Here is an 18473-nt window from a genome sequence, read left to right on the forward strand (position 1 = left end):
CCCCCCCCCCCCCCCAACCCCCCACCCCACCCCGTCTCCGAGAGGGTTTCTTTGTGTAACAGTCCTGGGTGTCCTAGAATTTGCTCTGTAGACCAGGCTGGCCTCAAACTCAGAGATCTGCCTGCCTCTGCCTTTCCTACCCCCAACCCCTGTAGGGTAGCAGCAACTTTTCCTTTAAGGGCTTCCCGCAGGGGCTGAGCCTAGCCTGAACAATTGATAAGTCTCTTCCTGGATCTTGAATTCCTATGGTGTTTGTCTTGACATTGGCTAATAAGGTTTGTTTGTGGGCTGTTCCTATGGCACTGACCAATGTAACCTTCTTAAGGGTTAGTGCCTGAGAAACCAGTTCTGTCTGGTTGTAAGCCCCTTTTGCTCTGGTTTCTGTAAGTTCCCTCAGCTGCTGAGCTCTGAAGGGAGAGTCCTATGGTGGCCCGAGAGGGTGAGGGTCGGGAGCAGGGAGGGAGAGAAGCTCTTGGAAGCCCAGGCCCTGTTTGGGTGCTAGGACTTGGAACCAGTTTTGGGGGCTACCGAATGCTATTGGTGTGCATTCTCGGAAGAAAGAACAGTTTTTTTTTTAATTTTTATTTTTATTGAGGTCAGATTCATGTCACATAAAATTAACCATTTCAAACTGAATAGGTAGTGGCATTTAGTACACTGTTGTTGCGGTTGTCATCATGATCGTCATTTTGCTGTTCCTAAAAGAGCCTCCCCTGGCACTATCTTCCACTCCTCCACCCTGACCTCAGTGACCTCTAATCTCCTTTCTGTTCCTGTAGGCTTGGCTAACTGGGTAGTCCCTGAGTCTGGGTCACCCTGGTGACCTTCTTTGGCTGGCATCTTTCACTTAGTGTCATGTTTTGGGTTCAGCCACATTTTTGTGACCCTGATTTTATGAAACGTGTTCAGTCTGCATGAGTCTGAGAAGTGCTCTGTGCTGTGTACTTGCTGCCTGTGTGCCTGTCTGTCTGTTTGTCAGTCAGTCAGTCAGCAGGCATCTCAGCTTTGCAGTTTGATTTCCCATGCTATGGGTTGACTGTGACTTTTTTTTTTTTTGAAGGTATTATTTAAAGGACAATTTTTTTTTAATTTCAGTGAAATCTAATTTGTTGAATTTTGTTTTGCTTTTGTCACATATGCTTTTGATGTCCAGATGACTAATTATTAACCGAACTCATCAGTACTTTTGTAATGTTAAGGGTTGATGCAAACAGGCAAGTGATCTAAATTAAACGTCATTCGAGCATTATGCATGTGTTCTAAAGTGAGAAGCTGAGAAGGGCTCAGTGGGCACAGCTCTTTATTCACAAGCGTAAGTTCCCGAGTTTGGATTCCGACTCTCAGATGGGAAGCTAAGTGTGGTGGCCGGTGCTCACAACCCCAGCACTGTGGGCAGAGTTGGGCACGTCCTAGGTCTTGCCGGCCAGCTAACCTAACTGAAACAGTGAGGCCCAGGTCCAGTGGTGACCCTGTCTCAAATAATGAGGAGCCGAGTGGTAGAGGCAGACACCCAATGTTGCTCTCTGGGCCTCCAATGCACGCATACAGTTGCATTTACCCGACCATTTACATACAACCCACAACATCCCACACAAATAATAATATTATAATAAACACCCGAGCTGCGCCAGCAATCCATAACGCTTGGGATTTTTAAGCCACAGGGAAGCACCACAGGTTTGAATTGGGGGAAGGTGGCTGACTATTGGCCCTCTGGATTCTTTTCCTCCTAAAAGGATTCCATTTCTTGCCAAGACTTGGGAGTACGGTGATGCTGATGCTCTGTTTGGCAGAGCAGAGCGTGGCTTTGCCCTTGGACACCTACCTTGGGTTTTCCCTGCCCCCCACCAAAGATTCATGACCGTCATTTCATGTCTTGATTTTGTGCCACTGAAATTATGAGGAGAGGGAAAATGCCAGAGTTTTGTGTTCACCAGTGAGTCCTAACTTGTAGGGCTAAGAGTGGCTCTATTCCTGTGTCCTGTCAGGCCTTTTCTTCATGGTTTCTGTTGGTTTGTTTGTCTGTTTTGAGACAGAGTTTCTTCTGTATAGCTTGGGTTCTCTTCTTCCTTCAGTTTGCTAAGTACTGAGATGACAGCAGTCAACTTTTTTGTTTGTTAATAGAGGTTTATGCATTGCTCGTGTGTGTGTGTGTGTGTGTGTGTGTATACATGTGTATACATGTGCACTCATTTATTTCATCTTAGTTTGCAGGAGGGCAAAGGAAGGCCCGTGGCTTCCCACAAGGCAGTTACCTGTGCAGAACTCGTCTTGGATGTGTCCCCAAAGACGCAGAGAGTCATCCTAAAAAAGAAGGTAAAGGCTCAGAGGTGGGCGACAAGAGTTGGGGGCTCAGGCTCATCTAGTCCAGAGTCTCTGGCCCTGCAAGAACTGGGCCGGGAGCCCTGGAGGCTCTGGGCTTGTGCTCCTGCTGTGTTCACTGTGATCGTGCTGGCTGCGGGGGGGGGGGGGGGGGGGGGGGGGGGGGGGGGTGTTCCAGCCATCTCACTCCCAGGTCCTTCTGGAGAGAGGACAGTCCTGAAGCTGTGAATTGTGATTTCTATTTTGTTTTTTTTTTCCTTGCCTGTTGCTTCTTTTATCTCAAACTGAACTAAAGGAAAATGTCCCACTGGCAAGTACCCCTTTTCATGTCCTCTGATGAGTTAGCGTAAGAAGAGCAAGGCACGCCTGTGAGTATGGGAAAATATTCCAGTTAGCTGACCTAGATTTGGAGGGGAAAGCAGTAAAATTTGGTCAAAGATCGTAATAAATGGCAGGAAGAGTGATAGCAAATAGTTGAAAGTGAAAGATGGCAGAAGTTCGGGACCATGGAGATGCAGCAGCAACCAGGGAAGAAGACCATGAAGTTGTCATCTGGAGGACGTGGACCTGGAGAGCCCTGATGGAGGTCTGCATTTGCACTAACATGTCACCACCCGTGGCTTACGTGCCAAGTTTGTCATCTGGGCAAACATCTGCAGATCCAGACAGGTTTCTAATAGTCAAGGGCATTCTGGGCACATTCTTCCTTCCTCAGTCACATCTAAATGTTTAGGGTTAAATTGTTAGGAAAGAGGAAAAGGGCTCCCAGGAAAGATCTCCATATTTTTATTTTTTTTTATTTTATTTTTTTAATTTATTTATTTATTAAAGATTTCTGTCTCTTCCCCGCCACCGCCTCCCATTTCCCTCCCCCTCCCCCAATTAAGTCCCCCCCCCCCAGCCCGAAAAGCAATCAGGGTTCCCTGTCCTGTGGGAAGTCCAAGGAACCCCCACCTCCATCCAGGTCTAGTAAGTTGAGCATCCAAACTGCCTAGGCTCCCACAAAGCCAGTGCGTGCAGTAGGATCAGAAACCCATTGCCATTGTTCTTGAGTTCTCAGTAGTCCTCATTGTCCACTATGTTCAGAGAGTCCGGTTTTATCCCAGGCTTTTCCAGACCCAGGCCAGCTGGTCTTGGTGAGTTCCCAGTAGAACATCCCCATTGTCTCAGTGTGTGGGTGCACCCCTCGCGGTCCTGAGTTCCTTGCTCATACTCTCTCTCCTTCTGCTCCTGATTTGGACCTTGAGATTTCAGTCCTGTGCTCCAATGTGGGTCTCTGTCTCTGTCTCCTTTCCTCGCTTGCTGAAGGTTAATATTCAGGAGGATGCCTATATGTTTTTCTTTGGGTTCTCCTTAATTAGCTTCTCTAGGATCACTAATTATAGGCTCAAAGAAGTCGACCAATGGAATCGAATAGAAGACCCTGACATTAACCCACAAACCTATGAACACCTGATTTTCGATAAAGGAGCTAAAAGTATACAATGGAAAAAAGAGAGCATCTTCAACAAATTGTGCTGGCAAAACTGGATGTCAACCTGTAGAAGAATGAAAATAGATCCATATCTATCACCATGCACAAAACTCAAGTCCAAATGGATTAAAGACCTCAATATCAGTCCGAACACACTGAACCTGATAGAAGAGAAAGTGGGAAGTACTCTACAACACATGGGCACAGGAGACCACTTCTTACGTATAACCCCAGCTGCACAGACATTAAGGACCTCATTGAATAAATGGGACCTCCTGAGACTGAGAAGCTTCTGTAAAGCAAAGGACACTGTCGCTAAGACACAAAGGCAACCCACTAACTGGGAGAAGATCTTCACCAACCCCGCAACTGACAAAGGTCTGATCTCCAAAATATATAAAGATCTCAGGAAACTAGACCATAAAAGGCTAACCAACCCAATTATAAAATGGGGCATTGAGCTGAACAGAGAATTCTCAACAGAAGAAGTTCAAATGGCCAAAAGACACTTAAGGTCATGCTCAACTTCCTTAGCGATCAGGGAAATGCAAATCAAGACAACTTTAAGATACCATCTTACACCTGTCAGAATGGCTAAAATAAAAAACACCAATGATAGCCTTTGCTGTAGAGGTTGTGGAGAAAGGGGTACCCTCATCCATTGCTGGTGGGAATGCAAACTTGTGCAACCACTTTGGAAAGCAGTATGGCAGTTTCTCAGGAAATCCATATTTTTAAGAGGGAGTTCTGGTTGTTTCCAGCTTGGGATAAGTAAGTTCCTGCAGGCCAGCTTCCCTCACTGTGCGACTGGGTGACTCAGCCTGTGGCATCTGAGGGGCTTCCTGTGCCGGCTGGTGCTGAGGGCAGATGTGAGCATAGATGAGACTGTGGGAGGCTGCGTTTGGAGATTGAGGCTGACTTTGATCTTACAGGAGCAGTCAGCAGTTCCAGCAGGAAGAAGAGGGTGCTGGTGTAGTTTGAGACTAGCTTTCCCCCTTCTTCCGAGCTACATTTTTTTACTGACTTCCTGGGAGGAATAAAGGAAACATCTAAGACAGTGGTTCTCAATCTTCCTAATGCTGCTTCCCTTTAGTATAGTTGTGGTGACCCTCCAACCATAAAATTATTTTGTTCTACTGCAAAACTAATTTTGCAATTCTTATCGTAATGTAAATGTAATCTGATATGCAGGATATCTGCTATGCAACCTTTGTGAAAGTGTCCTTTGACCCCCATCCCCACCCCCAAGGAGTCATAACCCGTGGGTTGAGACCTATGATCTAAGACAATGTTCATGTAGTGCTGTGTCAGAGTTGTGGGGATAGTAGCACAGCATACAGTTATGAAGCCACAGCTCTTTTACATTTACTACAAGAACTGAAGAGGTCACTTAGTTTGCCTTCTTGACAGGTCAGAAAGCAGGCTCCGTGAGCTTAGCTGCCTCATCCACATTACTCGGGTTGTGAACTAGCTCACCTTGTGACTGTGCAGCTGATCTCAGGTCCTGGCATCTTGACTCTGACATTCACTTTATACCCTTTGGTTTCTACTCTGTAGGATGTAGAATGCAGGGCCGGGAATATAGCTCCGCAGAGGAACTCTGCCTAGCCATAGACTCAATTCCTAGCCTCTAAAAAATTGTAGAATGCTGAAAAACGATCTTTCTGGCATGTGTGTAACTTGTGAATGAGTTAGTGGGCGGAGCCAGAAGTGTCCATTGCGGCAGTGAAGCTCCTACATGCTGTGAGTGTGTGACCCTGAGAGTTGCAGCTTGGGAGAGGTGTCCCTGCAGTGGGGAGGCAACATTACAGAACAGTTAAGTGGGCTTTGGCATCGGACAGGTCCAAGTAGTCCCTCTGGTCACTAGTTGTGACAGCATGGGGAAATTAACTTTTCTCACCAAACCCTAACTTCCTCATCTGTAAGGACAGCAACAGCATGCACCTTGTTGGATTGTTTTTAAGGTTGAATGAGTTACTGTACCCAGGCCTGACCAGCAGCAGGGTCTCAATAAGTGTTATCACCTGTAGTATATAATGGACTAGGTAAACATCCTTGACTGACCTTATCTGACCCGGAAGCCTAATTGCAGTATTTAAGTATTCTAGCAAAGAAAATGCATTGAAAATCAGAAGCAATCAACTGAAAATAACCTTTAAATGCAACCAAGTTAATAATTGGTTATAATCAATTCATAAATATTGAGATGGTAAGCACTGGAAGTAGTGAGGGCTGCTGCTGTCCCTGCTCTGGCAGTTTACATGAATGCCAGAGACAGGGTGCTGACTTGCACATATTCTTGGCATAGTTAAACTCTCCTCTGAACTCAAGACACCTGAAGTCATCATATGGAACAGTGGTATTCATGGCAGTATAGCTAGGGAGGAGATTGCCCAGTCATTGACTTTTTTTTTTAAAGGAAAACTAATAGGTGCATACATTATAAGAATTTCTTTTAATTATTCCTACATGTGCATGTCTGTGTGTGGGTATGTGCACTTATCCGTACTTAGCCTGTGGAATCCAGAAAAGGTCACTAGCTGCCTGCCTGGAACTGGAGTTACAAGCAGCTGTCAATTGCTCCCTGATGTGGGTGCTGGGAGTGAACCTGGTCCTCTACAAGAGCACAAAGCTCTTAACCATAGAGCCGTCTCTTCAGCCCAAAGAAGACTTCTTTTTTTTTTTTTTTAAAGATTTATTTATTTATTATGTATACATTCCTTCCGTGCATGTTTGCATGCCAGAAGAGGGCACCAGATCTCATTACAGATGGCTGTGAGCCACCATGTGGTTGCTGGGAATTGAACTCAGGACCTCTGGAAGAGCAGTCAGTGATCTTAACCTCTGAGCCATCTCTCCAACCCCCAAAGAAGACTTCTTAAGAAATCTGTACCACTTACAAATGTTGGTTGCTTGTTCGGACTTCAGCAAATGGACAGTAAGATGGCCCAGGGTTTGTCACATAACTCTGCTAACCTGAGTTTGAGCTCCGTATCTCATTATGGAACGAGAGAACCAACTCCTGAGATTTATCCTCAGATTTCCACACAGTGGAACATTCAACACACACATACATGTGCACACTAAAATAAAATAAAAGATGAAAAAGAGTTTAGTATGCTTTATTTAAGGTTAATTAGAAATCCCAGCACTCGGGAGGCAGAGGCAGGCGGATCTCTGTGAGTTCGAGACCAGCCTGGTCTACAGAGCTAGTTCCAGGACGAGCTCCAAAGCCACAGAGAAACCCTGTCTCGAAAAACCAAAAAAAAAAAAAAAAAAAAAAAAAAAAAAAATTCACAATAATGAAATCTTTAGTTGGGTCTTTCTATGATATGGAAAACATCCAGTTCCAGTGGAGAGCATCTTTGGCCCTTAGAGGGGGCTTGTGATTGATGGACAGGGCTAGCTGTGGCCACATCTGTGTGTCTGTCTGTCAGGAACCAGGAAAGCGCTCTCAGCTCTGGAGGATGACAGGGTCCGGAATGCTGGCCCACGAGGGCTCAGCAGTTCCTCACAACCCCAACAAGCCCTCAGCCACACGCTCCATCGAGGGATCCGCCATCCTGGATATCGCTGGCCTGGCCGCTGTGACAGACAACAGGTAATCCGATGGGTAATTCACTAGTCAAGCTGATTGCCTTCAAATTCAGACCCAAGAAATTTCCCCCTCAAAAGTAGAGTTCTGTAAACCCTCCTGAGAATTTGTTTTTTATTTTGTATTTTTTTCCTTAATGGCTAATGCCTGTCAAATTCTCAGACATTATTTTAATTTTAAAAATTATTGTGACAGTACCCATGCAGGTGTTAAAGATCAAATAATAAGATCTTTGATAGAAAATAAATATCTACTTTCCTGGGAATTCCAGTCTATCCTTGCTTCGTAGAAACAAAGTTTCTATTCTTAAGTATTTCTAATTTGTTGTCTTTCGAGAAGAATTAATTTGTCTACAGAGTTTGTTCCAGGACATCTCAAGGCTATACAGAGAAACCCTGTCTCAAAACTCCAAAAAATAAAAACAAAACCAAAAAACCCAACCAAGCAAACAAACAAACAAACCAAAACAATACTCTGGAGACATGTTTTTATGTGTAACTCTCTGGACAGTTTGCATGAGTTACATTAGTTTAAATACGTTACTTCATTTACCACATATTAGTTTCTCCATAATATCAGTGTGTTTGTTTTCATTTGGTACTTTATAAATTTCCACAAATGTGTAAGTTAAGACCCAGAGTATTTAAAAATAGGACAGTAGAGACAGTTGATTTAACTGTTCAGCAGATAGCTGCTTCCAACTGCAAGATGGCTTGCCCCATGAGACTCCCACACCGGGGTTGTGGCTCTCCATCCTGGTCTTTTGGCTTTCCTCATGTGAGGCTCAACTAAGATGCCCATCAGATTCCATGGCGGGGTGCCGGGAGGCAGAGGGGCTGAGCCTCAGTTCCTCCTCAGGCTTCGACCCAGAGGATTCACTGATGTCTCTGTGCAGGTATGAGCCACTGATGCTGAGAAAACCAGACCACAGGCGCAGCACAACACAGACGTGGAGCTTCCGGGAAGGAAGACTGACCTGTGGCTTGCATGGGCTGGTTGTTCAGGTCAGTTGCTTTTGACACTGTCAGTCGCAGCGCCCAAGGGTTGTACTTTCTTCAAAACAAAGTCTCACCTATGTTATACATGATGATTTCTCCACTGGGAAGAAGTAACCAGAGAGCATACTGCATTTTTGTTAAGGGTAGTCAAGAAACTTTGGCTGTGCATCTTTGTGTTGCTACATGGGAAATAGCCTTTTCTTTTTTTCTTTTAAAAGATTTATTTTTAGATATTTTTCTAATTGAAATAGATTCACATCACTTTCCCCTTCCCTTTCTCTGCCCCAGCTACCTTCCCTCAAATCCCTCTCATGCTCCCCCAACTTTCAAGTCGATTTTTCTCTGATTATTGTTACATGCATATATATACATATGTATGCCCACGAGTGTATATAAATGCAGCCCACTGAGTCCATTTTGGTTCTTTGTGTGCATTCCTTTTAGGGCTGACCATTCTGCATTGAATAACTGATATAGGTGTCTTATCCCTGGAGTGACCAGTTCTCCTCCCTGCAGTCATTTGTTGCCTGAAATTCTTTGTCTATGTGTGGGACCCTCATAAAACTTGCCCCCTTCCGTGTTGGCATGCCCTGTTCCTGTCCTGTTTAAGCAGCCATTTCTAAGATTTTCACAGCAGGATTCATGGCTCTTATAATTCTTATAATCTTCTGCTCCCACAGCTCCTTCATCCATGGCTCAAAATTTATTTTATTTTAACTGTGTGTATCTGTGCATATCTGTGTGTGGGTATGTGTACACCAGAATGCAGGCACCTGCAGAGTTCAGAAGAGTCTGTCAGATTCCTGGGAACTGGAGCTATAGGTGCTTGAATGGTACTCAGCATGAGTGCTGGGAATCGAACTTGGATCCTCGGCAAGAGCAGCAAACTTTTTTAACCACTGAACTGTCCCTCCAGCTCTATAGGATGTGTTCTTGAAGGTGATGGACTAAGTGTGTTAGAAGCAGATGTCCTGAGTGATGTCTTTTTTTCTTCTTCTGTTCTTGGTGATTCTGAACTGTTTTTCCCTGGTAACATAAATTACCTATGTACTTTTTAAAAGAAGGTTATAAAAAAAAAGTATCTGTTCAAAGTCTAATGCTAAGATGGGTACTTGGATGGGTAAAGCGTGGGAGCTCATCATGAGCTGTGCATCATCATCCTACTCATCATTGTGGTCCTCTTCCCCTCCTCCTCTGATGTAATTGCATCACTTTACCATTTTCATCCTTTAAACCTCCCATATCTTCCCTGTGCTCTCTTTCAAATTCACGCCTGTTAAATATGTGAGTACATACATGTGTGTGTGTGTTACTTGTATGTATATGTTTTCAAGACTGACCATTTTGGTATTATATAACCAATTGGTATGTGTATACATGTTTTTGATTTTGCTTATTGCTACATTCTTAGTGGTATCAAAGTTAGTATTTTGTTATAGCAACTAGCAGTCTAGACTGGATTTGTCCTCAAATCAGCCAGTCTGTGGCTTAATAAATTTCCAGGGACTTTATCAGGGATTGAGATTTCTGCCCTTTCGTTCTTTGAGTTGGTATGGGCCCCTGCATCTGAGGTGCGCGGGTGGGAGGGAGAGCACCACAGTGACTGTGTGTGCAGGTCTGTCCACCGTGGGACTCACTCAGAGATCCACAGTGCAGCAGCAGGCCCTGAACAGTGAGTGTTCCTCTCCCTGGTGGAGTCAGGCTGTCCTCTCATATGGTGGTGTGTACAGCCCTAAGAAGCCTCTTCTGTTTGCTGAGATTTATTTTCTTTACCTCTGTGGCCCTGAGCTTTTCTCATCAAAGGCCAGCTGCTTACTTATGTGAAGCTCACATCTGGAGTGGATTTGGGATTTTCAATTAGCAATACAATTCAGACTTCTAGAGGCAAAAGAAGGCTTGCTATAATTGGTGGGTTCCGGGTCTGACCCTGACTTTACTTCTAGTTTTTTTTAAAAGCCCATGTAATTCCAATTTTCGTGGAGCATTTTCCTCCCGCCCAAATCCCTTTTTAATGTTTGTTGTTTCCTGTATCTGCCCACCACGTCTTTGCTGTGAATGTGTTTTAGTTAGGGAACTGGGTTTGTTTCATTCCTATGCTAAATACAGCGATAGAAGGCTTGCAAATGGTTTTTGACCTACCCTTTCCAGGTTATGTTTATACTTTCTAAACTAACTTATGAAAGGCTTTCCTTGTATTGAAGCCTGTCCTATATGCCTTTTTATTACTCAGTACTTAGAATGAACCAAGTATAAGTACTTAGAATGAACGAAGATGGGTGGGCATGGTGGTACCTACAATCCTGTCAGGAGATGATGAGTTTGAGGCTGCTCAGGCAACAGAGTAAGGCCCTGTTCTGAATACTAAAACAAAACAAAGAGAAAGAATTGAAATATTTCTTCTCTCTAGCTATAGTGTGTCCCCACGGGCCTCATCCTGTCAACCTGCATGTTTATGGGGAACGCAGCAGGATTATGACTTTTGCTAAATGTGTCCCAGTGCCATATGACAGTTGAGATGTGGCACTGACTTGGCTGTTTAGTCATCAGCCTGGGAAACTTCAGCTCTGGAGCTGGCTTTTTAATTGGAAAGCTGAGTGATTAGTGATCAATTTTATAATATTTAAGGTTTTTTTTTGGCAACCCTCAATGATAATACTCAAAGAAACAAAACTGATTTTGGCTACTTAATAAACTTATTTTCAGTGACTGAGATTTATTATAAGGTGGAGTAAAAGCAATCCACTTTGTTTGTGGGGTTACCTCCTATTGTATGTGTGTGTAACCTGCCACATTAATGTAGTAAGTGTACCTTGCCATTTTACACAGTCCTGCCACTTTTTTAATCTGTTAGACTAACAAACTGCGACTCCCTAAAGGAGAATTCCAATTCATTTGTCTCCGGGTACTGTGTTGAATTGTCCAAGTCTCTGCTATGACCTTTTCTTGTATCTTTACTTTAATGTCTTTTAGGCCAAAGGAGGACTTTCCGGATTGTTTGATGGAGCTGAAGTTGTTCTTGGTCCTGACTCTTCTGTTGAGCTGTTAGGACCAGTTCCACCAGAACAACAGTTTGTTAACCAAAAGATGAGGCCTGGTTCTGGAATGTTATCCATCAGAGTTATCCCAGATGGACCAACTCGAGCACTCCAGGTGAGAACTAGAAGGATTGACAAAGCCATGTCTTTTTCTTCCCAACCCCATGGTTAAATATTTATTAAGTGTCCTCATGCTGGATGTGGGCTGTGCTGTCCTCCTTTGTAAGAAAGGCCTGGGTCTCCATACCAGAGTTGTGTGGGAGCTAAAGTGGAAGTGAATGGAGATAGAAGGATAAACAAAGTCTGAGAAGGCTTAGGAATTAACCAGGCATGGAGGTGACTTCTCATACTCAGCATTCAAGAGACTGAGGCAGTAGGATCACTTGAGTTCAAGGCCAGCCTAGGCTACATCAGAAGTATAGCCTTCTTTTTTTGGCCGCCTAGACTCCTGAAATAACCACACAGAAACTGTATTAATTAAATCACTACTTGGCCTATTAGCTCTAACTTTTTATTGGCTAGTTCTCACATCTTAACTTAACCCTTTTATTATTTTATATTTTACCATGAGGTTTGTGCCCTACCGGCAAGGTTCCAGATCTTTGTCTGTGACTGCAGCTCCATGGCTTCTCTCTCACTCTGCCTCCTTTCTCTCAGCATTGTTTAGTGCCCGCCCCCTCCCCAACTGTAGTAATAGGAGCTGCAGGGCTGTGTCCCCAGCACCCCGGCTGCCTGGCTAGCTTATGCCCCGAAACAACAACACACAAATTGTATTCACTTAAATACTGCTTGGCCCATTATATCTAGCCTCTTCTCGGCTAACTCTCACACCTGGACTAGCCCATTTCTAATAATCTGTATAGCCCACGAGGTGGCTTACCAGGGAAGATCTTAACCTACGTCCATCCTGGGTCGGAGCTTCATCACGTGTGCCTCAGAGAGCAGAGCTCTCGCATCTGCCCGGGAGAGGGGAGCATGGCGTCTCTCTGAGCTCACTTCCTCTTCCTCCCAACATTCTGTTCTGTTTACTCCTCCCACCTATGTTTTAACCTATCAGGGCCAAGCAGTTTCTTTATTGCTTAACCAATGAAATCAACAGATTGATATATGACACTCCCACATCACCCAACTACCTCTATTCTGCTCTGCACAGGCCCAAGACATTTTTTTAAATTAACCAATGATATTCAAAGCATACAGAGGGGAATCTCACATCACAGAAGAAGAACTTTATCTCCAAACTATAAGAATTTAAATAGATAAGAAAAATACATAGTGGTATTCTCAATATAGTTAACTATTATAATAATATTTTGAATAATTGGTGTGTGACCCCTCATGAGAAGATGGGAGCTTTCCTAGCCAAACAAACAAGTACAGTGCTGTGTCATGAAGCGAAGGGTGAGGGGATGTAGAAGGGACTGGGGGTCTGAGGCTGAGGGAGCTTCCTACAGGACAGAATACTCAAGCTGAGCACTAAATTAGTCAAAAGAGTGAACCTGGGGGAGAGGGCAAGGCAGAGGAGCTTTGCTATGATGGGCATGCTCCCACAGAGGGGATTTGCTGAGCAGCTATTGGAACTAGTCAGCATTTCATCTGCTGAGCACATGGCAGTGAGCGGTCTGGTTTTTGTTTTTAGTTGTTTTTTTGAGACCGGGTTTCTCTGTGTAGCTTCAGTTATCCTGAAACATACTCTTCGACCAGGCTGGCCTTTAACCCAGAGATCTTCCTGCCTCTGCTACCTGAGAACTGAGATTAAAGGTATGTGCCACCACTGCACATATGTATAGATATTACAAGGGGTTTATTCGAGTAGCTTATAGGCCATGGCCTGATAATCCAATAGTAGTTGCCTCCTGCTGAGAAGACCAAGTCTGATAGTTGTTCAGCCATGAGACTGTATGCATTCAGTCTACATTGTAATCCTGAAGAAGTAGGGTCTAACACCAGCGAAAGAATGCCTCAGCAGTAGGATAGATGAACTTGCCAGCAAGAGTGAGGGCAAGGCCAAAAGAAAAACTTTCCTTATCCCATGTCCTTTCATATAGGCTGCCACCAGGTGTGGCCCAGATTTAGGGTGGGACTCCCTAAATGATTGAGTAGGAAATCAGGTGTGCCCCAATACTTAGGTTTTAGTTAATTCCAGATGTAGTCAATTTGACAACCAATATTTGCCATCACAGTCATATAGTATTTGGGAAGCTGATTAGGGAACAGACTGGCCCGTGGCATATGGTAGAAATAAGACTAGAGACAGGATTAGGACCTGAGATTCATACTGAAGCTGGAATGTTTTGTTCAAGGCAGGCAGGAGTCAGGAGTTAGTATGAGGAGGATTTAGCTGTAATAAGTGCATTGGCTACAGTGTTGGAAAGACTGGAGGTAGAGAAAGTCCAGCTAAGAGCCTCCAGAGGTGTGATGATTGGAGATGGCGCCTTAGGTCAGGGTGAGCATGTGAGGGGGAAGGAGAGAAGCTAATGCAAAGGAAGCTGATTGGTCAGTGACTGAGTGTGGGATGAGGCTTGAGGCAACCTGGCCTCCAGGTATCTGTTCTAGGTAGCAGGGAGGACAAGGGTTCATACCACTAAGCCAAATGCAGAGTAGACTTGAAGAAAACAAGTTATATTGGCACTTGCTGAGCTAAGGTAGCCTCATGATTCTATATGATGATGCCCAAAGCCATTGGGACTTCTGCTCTGAGACTTAAGGCAAGATGTGTGCTGGAAATACAGAGTCATCAGTCAGAGTAATAGGGAGCTGAGGGAAATAAGATAGCGGAGTGCTGTGTGAGCATTCTGATACAACGCATCATGCTCCACACCACCATCTGTAGTACTGCTTTACAGAAGGGTACTCATGGCAAAGCAGGCACACTGCAGAGACCTGCCTGTGCACACCGAGGCCTTCCCGCACTCTGTGAAGCCTGCTTGTTCTCTGTGAGGCCTGCTTGTTCTCTGTGAGGCCTGTCCTTGCTCTGTGGGGCCTGCCCGTGCTCTGTGGGGCCTGCCTGTACTCTGTGGGGCCTGCCCGTGCTCTGTGGGGCCTGCCCGTGCTCTGTGGGGCCTGCCCGTGCTCTGTGAGGCCTGCCCGTGCTCTGTGAGGCCTGTCCCTGCTCTCTGAAGCACCCAAGGTGTTTAGCTGAATAGAGTGTTATCTAGATTCAGAATTGTACCTACTTAATTATTGCCCAAATCTTTCCCTAGCAACCTGAGGAGCCATTAGCTTTCCATAGGTTTCCTAGGCATATAGTGAGTGACTCTTGACCTATAGTTGATATGGAATTGTGAGCTCTCTTCTTGTTCTGTTTTGATTTCAGATAGCAGACTTCTGCCAGCGGAAAAGTGAGCGCTCATCATATGAAGTGGAGGAACTTCCTGTTACAGAGCAGGAGCTGCGGAAACTGAGGAATCCAGACACACAGCAGGAGCTGGAAGTAAGCTTTCCAGTTTGTTTAGCCCTATGTGTATGTGTGTGGGCATGATGCCACAGCATGTGTGAGGTCAGTGGGCAGCTCGTAGGAGCAGTTCTCTCCTTCCACCTTACCCATGAGCCATCTTGCCTCTTCAAGCAGCAAGTTTTTTAAATGGTTGCAGATAAATTTTCTTGGTCATCAGTTCTGAGAATTTGCTCTGTGATTGTGTGAACTCTGAGTGTGAGTGTGGGATGCTGTTTCATGTGTTTACTGTTAAACACATGTGTGTTTATGTCATGTGAGTGATGTCTGGAGCTTACATGGAATCACAGAATAACAGATGTTGCTCATGTGAGATGACAAAAAGGAAGCTACATGGTCCAGATTTTCATAGTATTTAGAGAAAGGGAATTCGGATTTCCCGCCATCTCACTCAAGTCCTTGTTACTACATGGTCCAGATTTTCATAGTATTTAGAGAAAGGGAATCTGGATTTCCCGCCATCTCACTCAAGTCCCTATTCCTTTCTCTTTGTTTGCGTTTTGGGAGGAGATTGGTAAGTGTGAAACCAAGATGAGACAAGCGTGAGGAAGCATTCCTATTTGATGGTGTTTAATGAGATGCCTGTGCTGAGTTGAGCCATGTCGGGTGCTGTAGAAGTGTACAGAGTAGCCTGAGGAGTCACATTCCAGTCTAAAACAGTCACTCTGCTGTACTGCACAGCATCTATGAGTGCTGGGTGAGGGCTCCTCACGTCCCTCTGCCATTCTGACCTGGCTGAGGAATACTACAGTTGAAGGCTTCCGGGAAGATGAGGTCATTTGAGCCAGGTGCCTAGTGAGGCTCTTTAGTGCCTTTATGCTCTTCAGAGGTAAAGAGTAGGGATTGAAAACCGGCCCTGTCTGTGTTCTCTGGCTGTGAGCGCTCCTATCATTTCCTTTCAGGTGGTTGTGCGGTTAGAAGGTGGAATTGGTGTCTCTTTGATTAACAAAGTCCCAGAAGAATTGGTCTTTGCAAGCCTTACAGGAATCAACATCCACTACACCCAGCTGGCAGCTAGTCACATGCTTGAGCTCAGCATACAGGACGTGCAGGTACCAGGATGGAGTACTCAGATCAAGTGTAATTACTTTCAATTATGTGTGTATCTGTATGTGAATATGGACACATGAGTGCTAGTGCCAAGGGAAGACAAAACTGCCCTAAGATCTGAAGTTAGAGCCAGTTGTGAACCGTTCAATATGGGTGCTGGAAAGCACAACCAGGTCCTTTGCAAGAGCAGCAAGCAACTACTGTGCCACCTCTCCAGCCCCTGGAGGAGGTGGCTTGTGGTCCTCACGAGACTCATTCTGGGAAACAGCTTCCACCTCAAAGTGTCTCACAAATTCTCTTTGTTTTTGAGATGGGCTCTTACTATGTAGGCCTGTAACTTGCTATATAGCTCCAGGCTGGCCTGGAGCTCACAAAGAGCTGCCCGCCTCTGCCTCGTGAATGCCATCTTCAAAGGCATGGCCATTATGCCTGGTGACATAAATACAGACGAATTCCAGATATTCTAGCTGCTGACCTATAAATAATCTAGAGACTAATTGGGGTGGGAGGTGCTTGCACAGTGTATATGTGTAGATCGAGACAAAGTCAGTTCCCTCCTCCCTCCTTTACCTGGACTCCAGGACTTGAACTTGCATTGTCAGGCCATGTGACCAGCTTCAGATTTCCCTTATCATATTGGAAAAAAGGGACAGAGTCATGTAGCGATCTCCTGGAGGAGATGGGGGTCATCGTAGGGATCAACAACACGGTCTGACTTCTACTTCCAGGCAAGATGGAATAACTGAGACTGGCTTCGAGATAAGCCCTAAGTCCACATAAAATAACAGCAGCTTCAGGACACTGAAAATCAGACCACAATGGACAGTAACCCATGAAAGATGAAAAATAAGAGAGGTGAACCTTATGACTGAATTAGCTTGAGAATTTTCCAGGCTGTGGTGCTGAGGAAGGAGGCTAGAACAGGCTAGCAGTGTGGAAGCATAGAGAAGACAATTGAGCATCCACAGGGACTGACAGCTCAGTAGATAGTGGTGTACCTGTGTGGAAAAGGCTGAGGTTTCACAGAGTGCCAGTCTCTCATCCAGGAAGATCTGAGGGAGCAGAGTGAGAACTGCACTGGAAACCCCAGAACAGTCTCAACTCTCCATGGTCTATTGGCCCCCTATTGAATGCTACTCTGACCCGGTCTTGAAAATCATGAATGGAAAATCTGGATGGATCCCAGGAAGTTGACTATGTCCCCAGCAAGCCTTATGATGTATTGGAGTGCAAACATGTCCATCACCCAACAAGGCAAAGCTGACAGGCTCACATCCTGTCAGCAGCTGCCGTGTGTGTCGCTGAGCAGAGCAGCACATTGAGGATGAGCGTACTTTCAGGGTGGACTCAGCACTAGCACAGTCACTGGAACATAGTAAAACTCTTATGGGAACTTCGGAAAATCCAGTAGCGATCCAGAAAACAAAAACTTGACTTTAAGAAGTGAAAATTTCAATGGATGTATATAACACACAAGCTGGATGGGGACTCCATGTGACCTTCCATGCCCATGGGCTCCTTATCTGTGCTAAACTTATACAGGTTTTTCTCCATATTAGTGTTTCCTAAATAAAGAATAACAACCGATTACATACCACTTACATTGTATGAGGCACTGCAAGCCATTTACAGACTGTAAAGAATGCAGGAGGCTGTGTGTAGCTGTGTGCAAATACCACACTGCTTTATAGGATAGAGCATTCATGGTTTTAGCATGCAGGGCATCTTGGGACCAACTCCCTGCCACAATGAGACATCATAGTCAGGTTATGCAAAGCCAGTAGTAAAGTGAATCATGGCTAAAAATATTATGTACAAAGGAACAAAGATAAGATGACAGCTGGGTGGTGGTGGTGCACACCTTTAATCTGAGCACTTGAGAGGCAGAGGCAGGTGAATCTCTGTCAGTTCGAGGCCAGCCTGGTCTACTGAGTGAATCCCAGGACAGGCTCCAAAGCTACAGAGAAACCCTGCCTTGAAAAACAAAAAACAAACAAAAAATGACAAAGATAATAACAACAAATTTCTTGTTGGGAAAAATGCAAGTGAAAAGATGGCCAGCAATGTCTTGAAGTATTGAAAAGGGGGCAAAAAGCTGTCATTCTAGAAACCTACTCCCCAAAGAAGTATCTTTCAAAAATCAGGGTGTCCCAGGCAGTGTTCTGTGCCAGTGAAGAGAGCATGACTACAGCAGCGTCCATGGAAGAAAGCATTTGCTTGGGGCAGTCCATTGCCATCATGGTGGGGATTATGTGACACACAGGCAGAGATGACACTGGAGAAGTAGTCGAGGGTTTTATATCCTGATCCTCAGGCATCAGGCAGATAGTGAGACTGGGCCTGGGTGGGCTTTTAAAACCACAAAACCCATCTTCAGTGACACACCTCCTAATCCTTCCCTAGGCTGGGGACCTCGCATTCAAATACAGGTACCTATGGGCATCATTTTCATTCTAACCAACTCAAAGGGTGAAGTGAAGATGTTCTTAGACATAGAAACGGTGAAGGGTTTATTATCACCAACCACAACCTCCAAATGCATCAG

General features: G+C 44.9%; 1 protein-coding gene across 6 annotated transcripts in view; it reads left to right on the top strand.

The window, feature by feature from the left end:
* LOC121447808 (vacuolar protein sorting-associated protein 13D) overlaps nucleotides 1-18473 on the top strand; it is a 227914-nt gene that overhangs the window by 117534 nt on the left and 91907 nt on the right. For all 6 annotated transcript variants that reach the window (XM_041651068.1, XM_041651069.1, XM_041651071.1 and 3 more), the window contains 6 exons: nucleotides 2208-2316; nucleotides 7234-7397; nucleotides 8287-8395; nucleotides 11360-11539; nucleotides 14741-14857; nucleotides 15781-15930. In XM_041651068.1, coding sequence (XP_041507002.1) covers nucleotides 2208-2316; nucleotides 7234-7397; nucleotides 8287-8395; nucleotides 11360-11539; nucleotides 14741-14857; nucleotides 15781-15930 — 829 coding nt within the window. The remainder of the gene's footprint in view (nucleotides 1-2207; nucleotides 2317-7233; nucleotides 7398-8286; nucleotides 8396-11359; nucleotides 11540-14740; nucleotides 14858-15780; nucleotides 15931-18473) is intronic.

This window comes from Microtus oregoni, unplaced genomic scaffold, assembly GCF_018167655.1.
Source record: "Microtus oregoni isolate MIOR12 unplaced genomic scaffold, Mior012 000005F_ref0000423, whole genome shotgun sequence".
Taxonomy (NCBI): Eukaryota; Metazoa; Chordata; class Mammalia; order Rodentia; family Cricetidae; genus Microtus; species Microtus oregoni.